Raw genomic sequence first — 16,958 nt, forward strand, 5'->3', positions numbered from 1 at the left:
TGCTGTTCTCACCACATCTTATCACTTTAGAAGAGTTTGGACTTTTGGCATAGGGCAGAGAACTACTGAATGTCTTTATGCAGGTGTGGTGGGGGTGTCAGGAGTGCAGGGACACTGGCCGTCTGGGCTGGGTGAAGCACAATGCTGGGAGGCCTGTAACAGTCAAGGTCAGTGCCAAGGTTCTATCCAGGTTAACCAGAGGCAGCATGGGAGGGATGGACTATGGCTTTCGCATAGCAGCTGGCTGAGTTTCAGGCCCTGGGGGGCACTGGAGACGGTGGGCGCAGTATGTGAAGGCGGATGCCAGGAGCACCCAGCATCCACGTCACCCACTCGGCATGATGGAAACAACAGAGCAAGAGCACAACTGACAACGGCACTGCCTGGGAAGATGCGGCCTCTGCCTGCCTGCTGAGCAAGCCAGGAATACTACAGGCATGGAGAGGCCCTCCTGGGCACTGTAGCAGGCCTCACAGCTGGTAAGGACAGCAGCTGTCTGTCACCTGGGGAGATGGGCTGCAGCAAAGACTGCATGCACCCTTGGGATTGAGGCACCTGGGACATCCTAATCCCTACAAGGAGGGAAAGTCTCCAGTATCCCCAAACTGTGGCAGGACTGCAGCTCCGCGGTGCCTGATTGGTATTTCTTTTGTTTTTGAGACCAGGTTTCACCATGTTGGCCAGGCTGGCCTCAAACTCCTGACCTCGTGATCCACCCGCCTCAGCCTCCCAAAGTGTTGGGATTACAGGCGTGAGCCAATGCACCCTGCCTGACTGGTATTTCTGAGTTAGCGCATGCTGCCTTTTCTTAGAAGACTGGTCATTACTTGTGGCAAGCTGCTGCCACTGTGCTGGCTGTAGGATGAATACAAGCGCTGCACCATGAGCATGCGTGATCCCTTCCTCAAGGGACAGCTGTACCCCTGCACAGCTGGGACAGACCGACCATGTAACAGCAGCCATGCCAGTGCCCACGCATGGAGGCTTCTCACTGGCTGCAGCGAATACACCTAACTGTATACCACACGTAGCTGAGTGACCAGTTACCCCAGGGAGGGCACCTGCCTGTCACTCTCAGATAGGGTTTAAAATGGGAAGAGATTTTAAATTACAACATTTACTGAGCGCTCCCCAGGGGCCAGGCGTGGCCTGAAGTACTCTATATGCAGTGCAGGCACTATCATCTCCTGACCATGGTCTTCTCTGCCCTGCCCTTTGTCCCTATTATCACCAGATTATCACCATTGGACTCATTATCACCTGACTGATCACCTGTTAGCTGATTCTCCCCATTAGAAGAGAGGCTCTACAAAGCTGCTGAGATGGTTTTGCTCCCTGCTGTACCCCCAGCATGAGCCTGGCATATATAGCAGATGTCCAATACATATTGTAGAACAAATGAGCAGAATGGGGAAAGAAGGCAGAGAGGAGCTCCTCCCATGCCCAGGCCACACAGTGGGCAGCTGCCAAGCATGGCACTTGCAACCTCTGCTATGCTGCCCACCCCGCCCCCAGCACCCAGCTCCTTTCCTCACAGGAAAATGGGAGCTCAGACATTTAAGGAGCTTGCCCAAGGGAACAAGACCAGGCAGGGGCAGAGCACAAGTTTTCAGACTCCCAGCTCAGTGCCTTTGCATCCCTCGGAGCTCCGACGGGAAGGCCTTTCTGGGCACATGTGCAATGTGCAGGGGGAAATGCACTGGCTTCCCGCCTCACGGGAGGCCTCACCAACTCCCTCCCACTCAAACAAGGCGATGGCTGGCTCTGTCGAGTTTCCAGCTCCTAAAGACCAGGAAGGAGCTTTATGAAGCCAAAGATACAGACTTAGAGTTAAATTCGAGAAAGAAAAGTAAAATGCTCAAATGTTTAGAAGGAACTCTTAAAGTACACTGTTTGGATAGAGGGTTTAACCTTCAAAACGCCTCTCCTCACTTTAGGTTCTATGTATAATGCCTTTCAAGAAAGGATGTCGCAGACCCTTTTGACAGACGTACTGTCTGGGTTTCATCTTTATTCTGTGTTTGTAAAGAAAAAGCAAGTTCTTGGTCAGGTGCAAGAACCAACACTTTGGTTATAATCCCAGCACTTTGGATGGTTGAGGCTGCAGATTACCTGAGGTCAGGAGTTTGAGACCAGCCTGACCAACACAGTGAAACCCCATTTCTACTAAAAGTACAAAAATTAGCTGGGTGTGGTGGCGGGTGCCTGTAATCCCAGCTACTCAGGAGGCCAAGGCACAAGAATTGCTTGAACCCAGGAGGCAGAGGTTGCAGTAAGTCGAGACTACGCCACTGCACTCCAGCTTAAGCGACAGAGCGAGACTCCCTCTCAATAAAAGAAAAAGAAAAAAAAAAAGTTCTTATTGAGTGAAGGTGTAGGCTGGGCAGGAGCTGCAACTGCAGTTACCAAAGAGACAGCACAGGGAACAGCAGCCACTCTCTATGTTCGGTGTGCTGAAGATGGGCTGCTCAGGCTGTGGTCTTTTCATGTGGACTGCTCAAAAGTTCATCTATCCCATTGTGTGTCTACTGGCTGAATCTGCTTCGTGGACTATTACAGGCACTCGCTCCTGTCTCACCACCAGCATGTATGTCCATCGAGGCAGGGACTCAGCTTTGCTTCTGTGGTGTCTGTGGGGCCCAGGAGGGGATGGGCCACAGAGAGCACAAATTCAGGAACTATGTGTCTTGCCCACCTGCACCAGAGGTGGCAGAGGTGAGGCCCAGTGTGATGGAGGACCGGAGAGGAGCATCTAAATTTGGCTGTGGGGAGGGAATGCTTCCAGGAAAAGGTGATGCTTGATCATGCCTTTGGAAAAAAGTGTAGGAATTAGCTAAGCTGGGGGTGGCAGGATTAGGAGAGAGGGTGAGAATTCTGGGTAGCATGGAGCATGTACAAAGAAGAGGGACGTGGAACTGCCCCCAGTAGGTGGGTAAGACACATAGTTCCTGAATTTGTGCTATCTGTGGCCCATCCCCTCCTGGGCCCCACAGACACCACAAAGCTGGAGGTAGTAGTGACGTTGGAGGGAACACAGGGCCAACCATGAAAGGGCTTTGTGCTAAGCGAAAGGTGAGAATCATCACGGTCATCTAAGGAGGAGAACTGGGAAAGGCCACAAGTGGAAGATGAGATTAGCTCTAAGTTCTAGGGAGATCACTGGCCGCTGGGGGCAGTGGTGCCGTGGGAAGAGGATAGTGGCTACTGGGCAATGCCAGCAGCACTGCCTGGCTGGAAGGGAGTAGCAGAGCCCACGGTGTGTCTCTGCTGAAGTTCGATCAGTTGAATCACTGTATGGAACTGGGTGAGGGCAAGGAAATAAAGTGCCATGAAAATTATACTAATAAGGCTGAGAGCAGTGGCTCACATCTGTAATCCCAGCACTTTGGGAGGCCAAGGCAGGTGAATCACTTGAGGTCAGAGTTCCAGACCAGCCTGGCCAACATTGCAAAACCCCGTCTCTACTAAAAATACAAAAAATAGCCGGGAGTGATGGTGCATGCCTGTAATCCCAGCTACAGGGAGGCTGAGACAGGAGAATCACTTGAACTTCCACCCGGGTAGAGGTTGCAGTAAGCTGAGATGACACCACTGCACTCCAGCAACAAAGTGATACTCTGTCTCAAAAAAAATTATGCTAATGATGACATCTATGTTCTTGTCTGATCCCATTTAGTGGCTGCTATGTCACGCAGCCACTAAATCCAGGTGCCAGGATCTGGATCCCTGTCTACTTCCCTTCCTTCAAGGACGCCACAGGGCTTCCATACTCACATGGCAGAACCAAGAGAAGTAATTAAAAAAAATCTAATAGGTAACATTAGAAAGCTAACTGTTTTACTGGCTGATAGATGGCCAGATTTCATATCAGGGCATGTATTGCTGTCAATGGATTATAAAGCTACTACTCAGTTTTAAGCTCTTATAAAAGGGAATATTCTGGGGAGGCAGCCTTAAGCAAATGCTCCTGTGCTCACTGCTCACCTGCCTCTCTGGTGTCCCTCTCATCCTGCCTTGGCCTGGTTCCTGATGGTGAGCTAATACGGGAGGGCCTGCTCAGAGCCCAGCCCAGGCTGCAGAGAGGTAGCAATGAACCCATTCCTCCTGGGGAATCACTTAGGGGAGTAGAGTACTATGCCTTAGGGGAGGAGTACCATGCCTTTAGGGGAATACCATGCCTTAGGGGAGGAGTATCACATCTTAGGGGAGTACTACGCCTTATCGGAGGAGTACCACACCTTAGGTCACAACTTAGGAGCTCAAGAAATATTTGTTGAGCTAAATAGCATTCTTGTGATGGTTGACCAAAGTCTTATTTTTCTAACACCTTCTTGTAATCATTTGAGTAAAACTTGAAGGATTTTCAGAACAAAATATTTTGGTCTATTAAATGGCTGATTAAAAGAACTAGACTGAGGAACTATGTAACCACTGAGTCTTCTCCCTGTGAGGAAAAGGTACATTGAAAAGGAGGAAGACATAACTCTGAAGACTGACTATCCTTGGTGAGAAACTGCAATGCAGGACTTCCTGGCACAGCTGGGGATGAAAATCTGAGATGCCATCGTGCTGTGGCTGAGCCCGTATCTTAAATTTCTGTAAATTTAATTATGGAGGCAATAATCGAGTCCTTAAGATACTGATATCACTTAATCCTTTCTATTTATATACACAGATTTTCACTTCTAAAATTATTGGTAAATAAAACCAATAAACCAGCTCATAGCATGTAATAAAGGAAGAAGAACATTTATTACCAGGCCTTAAGACCATTTCAGATATTTCAGATTTAGCTGTGGTCATAGCAACTTGACATCTGCCTCTACCTATTGAAAAAGGCAGCCAAGCATTTTCTCCTTACCCCATGTAGTCCAGGTCAGAGAAGATGAAAGTCTTGTTGATGTCAAAGCCACAGGCAATGATGTCCTTGGCATTCTCCACAGCATAGCCATAGGCCTGGTCCAGGGTCAGGTCCTTCCACAGATACTTCTCATCATCCGTCATCTGGATGACCAAGGGCACGTTAAACACATCCTGGAGCCACCTAAAGAAACATGGGGGAAGAAAGCTGATGTCTCGTCTCTCCTGTGGAGGAATGCTACTGTGCATCTGAAAACACAGTTCCTACTTAATGTAAGTTAAAACATCCTTGCCTACAAAACCACAATTTGAATGACAATATGAATTTGACTTTGGATAATGATAAGGGCATTTATTGACCAAGATGGCCCTGTATGCTCTGTGTTGGGTGCTCTACACACTTTGTTTTGAAGCCTTACAATAGTTTTATGAGGCAGGTATCAGTTTCATCTTGAAGATGTGAAAACTCAGGCTCAGAGAGGTAGCTGGCCCATGGCCATGTGGACAGGGAGCAGGATGAGAAGAGGAGCATGTCTGGCTGACTCTAAAGCTGCACTCACCCCATCACTCCATGTTCCTCTGAAGTGCGCCCAGGAACAAAGTGAATGGAAGCCAAAAAAGTGCCAATTCTTGACATCTTGGCTGCTCAGCAAATGAACCAGCATGATCTCGTCAGTTCTAAACATGGTTTATAAGTAACATTCTCAATTCACTAAGAGAGTAAGAAAAGTCATAAGATCCAATACTTACTTTGTGAAAATAAATGGAATGAGGTGACCCACATGCATTGCTTCAGAAGAGGGGCCCCTGCCCGTGTACAGATAAAATGGCTTCTTATTTTCATAGGCATCAAGAACCTGATTCATATCTCTAAAGGAAAAAGAAGAGGAGAAGTGTGATATTCTGAGAAAAACGTCAAAGCACTAGTGTACTTTTGGAAATGAAAAACAAAGACAGACACGAAACAACATAGATAACTAGAGTTTGTTACCTTTGGTGCCTATGATATAAAAATGACAGGAAACTTCTACTGAAATGGTTTCTCCTATGAGTGTTTTAAAAAATAAAATGTGCAGGTTTGGAATGACATGTTTAAAAGACGGATCTGGCTGTGCACTTACTGGGGCTCTTGGAATCCCTCCAAACACCAGTGCTGACATACTGTGAGCTTAGTACACTTCCCTGGGGATACTAGGCCAACACCATATGATCCTTGCTCAGAATCACGCAGCTCGAGGACTCTCAGAACAAGACCAGGCAAACTACATGGGACCAGACAGTCCTGGCTTAGCAGGGAAAGTAAGAATTGTCCTCTGGGAGTTCAGAGGTCAAGTCCCCAGTTGGAGATTGGATCTGGGTCCCTCAGCCAATGTGGGACTAGGTATCTTCATCTGCGAGTCACTCTAGAGTCATTCCTCTCCCCACGAGGTTGCTTCCAATCTCAGCTGCCTGGGCCCTGCCACCAGAGATTGATTCAATGGATCTGAGGTGCTCTCTGGGAATGTGTAATTTTAAAAAGCTCTGTGAGGTTCCAATGTTCAGCAGGGTGGGAAACCAGCACTCCAGGATGAATGCCCTTTGTTTCTGGGTAAAGCATTCCCAAATACAAGAGGAATATCTACTTTTCCAGAGGTCTGGGTAGGAGAGTCTAGAGAAGAGCATTCTGGAAGTGACCTCTCCTTGCACTCCCCAAGGCCAGGGTTAACAGTGCTCATCTCTGGACTCATACAATTGTCGGTGTTTGGTTTTTAGCCTTAGTTTTTATTTTATTCCCCATGAAATGCTCACATACTGCTTTTGAAATAAGGAGAGAAAATAACCCATAATTTTGGAAGTAAAGTATCCTTCTTTGATTCTCACTAACTAAATTAAACTTTCATGGGCTTACAGAAGAGAAAAAAAAATGCAGTTGTCCCATGAGCTGCTTTTCCTGTGTTTACAGGAAGCATCTGAGAACACACTGTGTGCTTGGTCCTGAGGTGCTCCTGAAAAGTGTGCAGAAATTTACTGGGCTCCAATTCTGAGCTCATCTTTTATGAGGATGGGTTTCCAGCAGAGACTCATTCAGTTACTGACGGAACCCAGGCACCTGCCCACCACTTGAAGCTTGACTGTGCATGGTAGATCTCATTTAATCCCCAATTTTACAGATGATAAAATTAGACACAGTGGCAGCCTGAAATTTGAGAACGGGCAAATGCCTCACGTCCTATGCTTTCTTTTTTTTTTTTGAGACGGAGTTTCGCTCTTGTTACCCAGGCTGGAGTGCAATGGCGCAATCTCTGCTCACTGCAACCTCCGCCTCCTGGGCTCAGGCAATTCTCCTGCCTCAGCCTCCTGAGTAACTGGGATTACAGGCACGCGCCACCATGCCCAGCTAATTTTTTGTATTTTTAGTAGAGATGGGGTTTCACCACGTTGACCTGGATGGTCTCAATCTCTTGACCTTGTGATCCACCCGCCTCGGCCTCCCAAAGGGCTGGGATTATAGGCGTGAGCCACTGATGTCCTATGTTTTCTTAAGCCAAGAGGCTACAGGATTACTATACTGCGGTCAATAAGTAAGTCATAAGGGCAGTGAGAAGAACCATGCACTGCTAAGATAAAAAAACGCTGACTACAAACCAACAAAATTAGTAAACTTGGAACCAAAGTGACTGGGGTGGGGGTGGTGGAATGACCAAAATCAGGAATATAAGAAGGGGTATTACTACTAACCTCAGAGGAATGAAAAGGATTACTATATAAGGGAATGCTAGGAATAACTGCATACCAATAAGTAAGATAACCTTGATGAAGTAGACAAATTCCTAGAAACATATTACGGAAACAAACCCAAGAACAAACAGAAAATATGAACAGGTCTGTAACAAGAAAAAAGACTGAATTTAGTAATCAAAAGTTTCCTACAAAGAAAAGCCCCAAACCCTCTTTTCACTGGTAAATTCTATCAAATGTTCAAAAAAGAATTAACACCAATCCTTTGCAAGCTTTTCCAAAAAAAGTGAGTAAGAACTAATCCCAACTAATTCTGTGAGGCCAGTATTACCTTGATACCAAACCAGACAGAGACATTAAAAGAAAACTGTAGAGCAATATCCTTTATAAATGCAGATATAAAAATCCTCAGCAACTCACAAATCACATCCAGCAACATATAAAAAGGATTATACACATGATTGAAAATCAATTGATTTTCAACACTATGATCAAGCAGGATTTGTTCCAGGAATGCAAGGTTGATTCAACACACAAAAAATCCATCAATGTGATGTGATACACCACACTAATAGAATAGAGGCCAAAACCCACAGGATCATCTCAATAAACACAGAAAACTCATTTGATAAAATCTACCATCTTTTCATAATAAAAACACTTTAACATGATGAAGGATATATAGAAAACCCACAGCTAACATTACACTCAATGGTGTATATTCAGTCTTTACTGAAAGCTTTTCCCATAAGATCAGGAATAAGAAAAGGACGCTCACTTTTACCACTACCATTCAACATCCTACTGAAAGTTCTAGTCAGAGAAATTAGGAAAGAAAAAAAATCCAAATTAGAAAAAAGGAAGTAAAACTGTCTCTAATAATAGGAGATATAATCATATATGTAGAAAATCCTATAGAATCTGCAAAAAGAAAAAAGCATTAGAGCTAATAAACTCATCAAAATTTCAGAATATAAGATTAATACACAAACACCAGTTATATTTTTTTTGTTTTGAGATGGAGTTTTGCTCGTTGCCCAGGCTGGAGTGCAATGGCGTGATCTCTGCTCACTGCAACCTCTGCCTCCCGGGTTCGAGCAATTCTCTTGCCTCAGTCTCTTGAGTAGTAGCTGGGATTACAGGCACCCATCACCATGCTGGGCTAATTTTGTATTTTTAGTAGAGACGGGGTTTCACCATGGTCAGGCTGGTCTCGAGCTCCTGACCTCAAGTGATCCACCTGCTCAGCCTCCCAAAGTGCTGGGATTACAGGTGTGAGCCACCATGCCTGGCCATCAGTTGTATTTCTATATAGTAGCAATGAACAATCTGAAAATGAAATTAAGAAAATGCCATTTACAATAGCATTAAAAAGATAAAATCCTTATGAGTTAATCAAAGAAGTGCAAAACCTATACACTGAAAATTACAAAATATCAAAGAAAGAAATGAAAGAAGTAAAAAGAAATCCCATGTTCATGAATTAATGTTTTAAGATGGCAATACTCTACAAACAAATCTCCAGATTCAGTACAATCCCTATCAAAATCCCAGCTGCTGCTTTTGCGGAAATGGAAAAGCTGAAATTTGTATGGAAATGCAAGGGGCCCAGAATACCTAAACAATCTTGAAAAAGAACGAAGTTTAAGGATCCACATTTTCTAACTTCAAAACTCACTACAGAGCTATAGGAATCAAGACTATGCAGTACTAGCATAAGGACAGATATATAGATCAGTGGCATAGAGTTGAAAGTCTACAATGAAATCTTTAAATATATGGCCAATTGATTCTTGGCAAAAAATGCCAAAAAATTCAGTAAGGAAAGAATAGTCTTTTTGAAAAAGAGTGCTGGTGGCTCACGCCTGTAGTCCCAGCACTTTGAGAGGCTGAGGCGGGCAGATTACGAGGTCAGGAGTTCAAGACCAGCCTGGCCAAGATAGTAAAACCCTGTGCCTACTAAAAATACAAAAATTAGCTGGGCATGGTGGCACGCACCTGTAGTCCCAGCTACTCAGGAGGCTGAGGCAGGAGTATCACTTGAACCCGGGAGGTGGAGGTTGTGGTGAGCCAAGATTGCACTTCAGCCTGGGCGACAGAGCGAGACTTGTCTCAAAAAAAAAGAACGAAGTTGGAGCTGTACCTCACAAATACACAAAAATTAATTCAAAAAGGATAAGAAACTGAAAAGTAAGAGCTAAAACCACAACCTTTGATTAAGCAGTGGTTTCTTAGATATCATACTAAAAGCACAATTAATCAAAGATAAAATAAACTGGACTTCATCAAAATTTAAAAACTTATACTTCAAAGGACTATCAGAAGAGTGAAGAGACAACCTATATAATGGAAGCAAATATTTGCAAGTAATATATGGGTAAGAACCTAGTATCCAGAATATATAAAGAACTATTATAACTCAACAATAAATAGACAAACAACCCAATTAAAAAGTAGGCAAAGGATCTGAATAGACATTTCTCCAAACAAGATATAAAAATTGTTAATAAGCACATGAAAAGATTCTCAACGTCACTAGTCATTAGGGAAATACAAATCAAAACCACACGAGATACCACTTCACACCCATTAGGATGGTGATAAAACACAACATCATGGAAAATGACAAGTGTAGGTGAGGATGTGGAGAAACTGGGAGCTTCCTATATTGCTGGTGGGAAAGTAAAATGATACAGTTGCTGCAGAAAAGTCTGTCAGTTCCTCAGAGTTAAACGTGGAATTACTATATGAGCCATTAATTCTATTTCCAGGTATATGCTCAAGAGAATTGAAAACATACATCCACCCAAAAACTTGCATACAAATGATCAGAGCAGCATTACTGATAACCAAAAAGTGAAAATAACTCAAATGTCTATCAACTAACCAATGAATAAACAAAATGTGAGTTATATCTATTCAATGGAATATTATTTGGCAATAAAAATGCATCTAGTTCTGATATATGCCACAACATGGAGGAACCTTAAAAATGTTAGGCAAAGTAATAGCCAGACACAAAAGGCCACGTTATATAATCCTTATATGAAATGCTTAAATCTATATATAGAGAAGGCAGATTAATGGTTGCCAGTGGGGAGGGAGAAATGGGAGTTGACTACTTAACCCATTTATGCCTAGTGTTCCATTATTGGAACACTAAGCTTGTAGGAGTTATTTATATCCTACTGCTCAAGATGATTTTTTTACAAAAAAATTTTGCCACCTCTGGCATAAATGGGTTAATGGTTAGAGGTTTCTTTTTGGGGTGATGAAATGTTTTGGAGTTAGATAGTCATGATGGTCTCACAACCTTGTGAATATACTAAAACCCACTTAATTGTATACTTAAAGTGAGTTTTAGAATATGTTAATTAAGGAAAACTTCTTGATTATAATCTGCCCAGAAAGTGGGTTGAGCAAGGCATGGAGTTCTTTGCAGGTAGAATTCAAAGTGTTTGAGCAGACTGCTGGGCTCTGCCCTGGGAGGTATTCTCCTATAACCACATGAGGTGCCAGTAGAACAGAACGACCCTATCTCAGATCACAAATTTCATGGACACAGCTTCAAAAATGGGCCTGCCTCAAACCAGATAACCTGTAGGGTGGGAGAGGCAGAAACCCTTTGGAACCTGCCCATATCTTGATGTTATCTGCATGAATTTATGGCTTGAGGTACAGATGCTCTGTTCCATGCATTCTCTATTGGCCTGTCTTTTGGTATGATTTATGAGCAAGTCAATACAATAGGAGGAAGAGGGTTTGGAATTTCAGGAAGCCTACTGTTTGTTGTGTGGGAAATGTTGAACTTGGCCATATTAATCTCTTTTGTTTTCGTGACATTTTATAATTTGTTTACAGCATGTCATCTGGCAGGAGACTCATCTGTAATCTTGATTCCCATCTTGTGAGGTGGGCAGTCTACAAGTGAAGAAACTAAGGGCCTGCAGGTGAATGGACAAGCATGGTCCCACAGTGGGCACAGACAGGACAGAAGGGGGATCCCGCTTTCTGACAGCTGGCCATCACTTTTCCCACAGTGCCAGGCAGCTTATTAAGAGAGCTGTCTTACGATTTTTTGAACTAGAAGAAGAGGACATGTGAGAAGGGCCCCTGACCTGTGTGAGAAGAAGATGCCTCTGCGCAAGAAGTGGTGTGGTCTTTGGCCGGTGGCTCTCTCTATTCGGTTTATTAGCTCTTTGTCAATTTTACTGCTTCCGAACCGAACTGGAAAAAATTGGAAAAAAGAAGAGATGACTTTCTTATGCGGCAGGACATTTACTGATCAGGTATTATTGAAATGAAGGTGAAAAGGAAGTGATCCATGCACAATCTTAATGAATGCAAACCTCTTTAGGCCTTCTACTAAACGTCCTTATCCCCAACATAAAGTAAAAGGTCTTTGTATTAAAATAACAGCTGAGATCAACACGACTAACAAAACAGGAACTAAATTACAACACAAAATGCCGTTTTGCCTGAGACTGGTTATTCTGATGAGAAACATCCAGAATGTGGTCCAGCTAGCAACTTTTGACAACAAAATACAAATACAAATACACACACACACACACACACACACACACACACACACATTCGCTTGAGGTAAAATTTATATTCATTGACAATCATGATTTCTCACATTCTTTATTTGTCGAACTGAATTAATGTCTGTCGTCAAGTGAATTTTCCCTCATTGACAGTCTATACTCAAATCATGGAAAATGGCTTTGACTTAGAGGAAACATTTTAGTTCTGTTTCTTCTGTGACAATTAGCAATGATCTCAGAGTAAAGACTTCAATGGTATGGCAAAGTCATCACTCTTAAGCTGACTTCCAGCCTTCTAGGTCCATAGCCAGTATCCACTCCAATATCCATTACTGGAAGTGAAACCTAAGTAATCTATAATTGACTTGTAGCTACTAAATGTTTTAAACGACCATTTCTTTTCTTTCTTTCTTTCTTTTTTTTTTGAGACAGAGTCTTGCTCTGCTGCCAGGCTGGAGTGCAGTGGAGTAATCTCGGCTCACTGCAATCTCTGCCTCCTGGGTTCACGCAATTCTTCTGCCTCAGCCTCCCAAGTAGCTGGAACTACAGGTGTGTGCCACCACGCTCAGCTAATTTTTGTATTTTTTAGTAGAGACGGGGTTTCACCATGTTGGCCAGGATGGTCTCCATCTCTTGACCTTGTGATCCGCCTGCCTCGGCCTCCCAAAGTGCTGGGATTACAGGTGTGAGCCACCGCGCCTGGCCTTAAATGACCATTTCAATAGAGCTTTCCCAAGTTCTAAAGTGCTCCAAAAAAGGGAAAAGCTTCTACTAAGCTGTCTACTATAGATCATTATTTTGAAATTTGTTTTATATTGTTATTTTATTTTAAAATAATCCTTTGGGAATATTGCACAACCAAAAGATTTTAGGATCCACTTTTTTCTTGGCATTAAAGCTTCACTGAATTTATGATTAATTCAAAATTTAAAAACATTAATGGACTCAATGGGACCACTTCTAAAAGATGAGGCTTTTTCTGGGAGGAAAGCAGAGGACGTACCAATGAGCTTATCATAGTCGATTCCTTTTGCACTGCTTGTCTGTACTGTCCATGGGTCCACAAAATCCTCTTCGGCTTCTGTAATCATGGCGTCCGGGCCATGATTACTGCTAGGTGCTAGGCTCCCTGGAGGACAGTTAGCCTTGTAATCCTCCCCCATGGCAGCTTTGTAGCTCATTTTTAACGACAGCAACATCTTTACTGCAGAATCAATTTCATCCTGAAAAAGGAAACAAAAGTGATGGCTAAAAGTATTACTAATAGCTGATATTCGCTGAATGCCCATTCTCTGGCAGGCACTGCGCTTAAAAGTATTACTAATAGCTGATATTCGCTGAATGCCCATTCTCTGGCAGGCACTGCGCTAAATCCTTTCACACGTGTTACCTCAGTTAGTCTCACACCAACCCTACAAGGCAGGCATCACTGTCATTGTCCTTTTTCAGCTCAAGAATCTGAGACTCAGAGAGAAGGAGCTTACTCATAGAATCACAGCAAGTCATCGGCTCAAAAGCACTTCATTTTTATCTGTTATTCTCGTGCTACCATGAACATTTTGGGACAATAGCAGTGACACAATATATACTGTCGTTTATGACAAAGTTCATATGCTAAAGATTTGTCAAATGCCACCAATGCCAGAGAACGTGTGTGACAAGCTCCTTTAATTGAGTATCCTGGAATTCTGCGTTGGAACTCATTTTTACATTCCATGCAGGTTGAATGAATATTTATGGAAACTTAACCAGTGATGTCACTAAGGATAGTAAGAGCAACTAAAACAGATAAAAGCAAGGACAAAAAATGTAGGCTCTCAGGCTATAAATTAAGGAGGGATTCACTGGGAAACAGTTTTATCACTACATTTTAGAGTCTTATCAAACTATCCTGAAAAAAAAAAAAAAAAAAAAAACAAGAAAAGTAAAATGCACCCTTGGGTAGTCTGGAAATCTATTAAAGACTCTTTTGTAGGAGTCCACAGTGGCCACCCCTGGAAGCCTGGTGTTTAAAAAAGCAGGCCTTAATTAAGCCGATTAGTCATGCTATGCCCTAAAGCTCTATTCTGATAATTGGCCTTGCTGGATTAGATCACAAACAAAGAATATACCCAGTCCAATTTGCTTGCCAAGGGAAATACAAACATTTCCACTTACAGTTTACACAGAACGTTCTTTTTTTTTTTTAATCTCCTCAAATTCCTTTTACCATGTACGGAATGTTCTATAAACACCAACCTCCATTAAGAGATAACTGTTGTATCAGGTACAGCACCTACCAGAGAGGACTGCGATTCTGGAGTGATCTGTGTTTCAAACTACAAAATTATCTGGACCTCATCATTAAAATGAGTCAGATTTGTGGAATTAGTAGCCCAATGGATACAACTCAGAGATGAGATGTTTGCCCAGGTTAGACAGGTAAGTGTGTTTTACCCATCTCATTTCTGTAGTACCTAGGCTCAGTACTTGTAGAAAATAAGTGTTTCGTATGTATAACATATCCAGTTCTCTATGGGAAGGCTTACCTTGCTTTGAAGTACACAGCAGTCAGTATCCCTTAATAACTAGCTTCGTTGACATTCCATACTCTATCTGGTCTAATTCTGCTTGTAACTAAGAGGCTCTGTGGAAGTCAAACATTTAACCAATGTTCCTGCTTGAGCACCATCTGCATTCTGGTATAGCACTGTAATAGACAAGCAGGCTCACCTTGTCTATTTCTTATAACCAGTCTTAATCAGTGTCTGAACCAGGACACTGAAACAGGATTCAAATGCTGATGTTTGCTGGGTACAGTGGCTCACGCCTGTAATCCCAGCACTTTGGAAGGCCAAGGCAGGTAGATCGCCTGAGCTCAGAAGTTCAAGACCAGCCTGGGCAACATAACAAAACCTTGTCTCTACAAAAATAAAATAAAAAGAATTAGCCATGCATGGTGGCGCACACCTGTGTTCCTAGCTAATCGGGGGGCTGAAGTGGGAGGACTGCTTGAGCCCGCAAGGCAGAGGTTGCAGTGAGCCAAGATTGCACCACTACACTCCAACTGGGTGATGGAGTGAGACCCCACCTCCCCAAAAAACCAGAAGATCAGTTTTGTTTTTTTGGGACAGGGTCTCACTTCAGTCTCCCGAGTAGCTGGGACTGCAGGTGTGTGCCACCACATCCGGCTAATTTTTAAATTTTTTGTGGAGACACAGTCTCACTATGTTGTCCAGGCTGGTCCCAAACACTTGGCCTCAAGCGATCCTCCTGCCTTGGTATCCTAAGTGCTTGGATTATAGGCATGAACCACAGTGCCCAGCCAAAAGCAGATGTTCAGAAAAGAAAGGCAGACCCAAGTCTATCTACTACTTGGTTACATACAGTTCAACCACACGTAGAGGTAGCCCTGATGGAAGCGCTCATGGCAGAGGCTGAGGGGCGTGAGTGTGGCTTCCAGGCGCTCTATGCTGGCTCTTGATTTGGGTGCTGGTTACACAGATGTGGTCATTTTGTGAAAATTCAGTGAGATGTCTGCTTATGATCAGCATATTTCTCTGTATTAGTGGTATATTTAGATTTTGAAGTTACTTACATAAAAAGGAGAAGAAGAAAAAGGCTCTGTTCTCTTTCTTAGTACTCAAGATCCAGCATTGCTTCTTCAGTTCTGTTCAAACTATTTCCTCTCACAGCCCTCAGATTCTGACTTATTCCCCCTTAGGAAACTCTCTGCTTTAATGAGCTGCTGCTACTGAAGGACGTGGATCTTATTCTTTAGATACACTGGAGCAGAAAATACCTTTGAGATCCATGGTCTAGATAAATGGCAGGCCAAGGAAGAGCTGATGGTGCCCTCTCAGAGAACTGGCGCTCCCAATGTGGCTCAAACTGTTTTGCTAAAAGATAATTTTTAAAATTTCCAAAACATCAAGTGCTTCTAGTACCAAGACATTTCAGGGTCAGCTACAAATGTACTTTTGAATTTTTCATCATTTAACTCTGGTCTCTTTGTGTAACCTCTGATGTCTCAACGTGCCAGCCAATTGCATTAGTCAAAGAATACACTTGGGAGAGTTATTACAAAATGTATTAAGTTGACTAAAATAATGAACATAATTGCAGTCACTAAGAATTACTAACTAAAAACATTTACTAAATGTTATTCAAATTTAATATTAAATGGACAAAAATAGCACTGTCAACTTCCCAAAATGATGGGCTTATGTAACCCCACTGGGTCTTTTATTTATTTTATATTTTTGTTTTAAAACAACTTGGTTTAACCTTTCAAGCCCTACTTGGTGAGTAAATCGCTTTCTGTAAATAAGCAACTTCTTTTTTTTTTTTTTGACATTACTTTCTTTTGGTGCTACTTATTTCCTTTAAAATACGAGCTGGGTGCAGTGGCATGCATCTATAATCCCAGCAACTTGGTAGGCTAAGGTGGGAGGACCACTCTTGAGCCCAGGAGTTCAAGGGCACTGAGCTATGATTGAACCACTGCAATCCAGCGTGGAAAGAGTGAGACCCTGTCTCAAAACACACACACACACACACACACACACACACACACACACACGTACACGTTTAAATTGGGTACCAAACAATCAAAGTAAATTACTGAGGAATGTGAGATAGTTGACACCATCTGGTAACAAGCAAGGAAGAGATGTTTGAAAAGAAGATAACAGATAATGGGAGTTGAAAGTGACGGAAGTCAGGCCGGGCATGGTGGCTCACACCTGTCATCCCAGCACTTTGGGAGGCTGAGGTGGGCAGATCGCCTGAGGTCAGGAGTTTAAGATCAGCCTGGCCAACATGGCAAAACACCGTCTCTACTAAAAATAC

The 16,958-nt window shown here is 43.1% G+C and overlaps 1 protein-coding gene across 7 annotated transcripts in view; it reads right to left on the bottom strand.

The window, feature by feature from the left end:
- Nucleotides 1–16,958, bottom strand: part of WARS1 (tryptophanyl-tRNA synthetase 1) — a 39,307-nt gene that overhangs the window by 11,845 nt on the left and 10,504 nt on the right. For all 7 annotated transcript variants that reach the window (XM_009006554.5, XM_017977333.4, XM_009006551.6 and 4 more), the window contains 4 exons: nt 13,132–13,351; nt 11,697–11,805; nt 5,611–5,730; nt 4,862–5,044 (listed from right to left, as the gene is read on the bottom strand). In XM_009006554.5, the coding sequence (XP_009004802.1) occupies nt 4,862–5,044; nt 5,611–5,730; nt 11,697–11,805; nt 13,132–13,351 (632 nt within the window). The remainder of the gene's footprint in view (nt 1–4,861; nt 5,045–5,610; nt 5,731–11,696; nt 11,806–13,131; nt 13,352–16,958) is intronic.

The sequence above is a fragment of the Callithrix jacchus genome, chromosome 8 (assembly GCF_049354715.1).
Source record: "Callithrix jacchus isolate 240 chromosome 8, calJac240_pri, whole genome shotgun sequence".
Classification (NCBI taxonomy): Eukaryota; Metazoa; Chordata; class Mammalia; order Primates; family Cebidae; genus Callithrix; species Callithrix jacchus.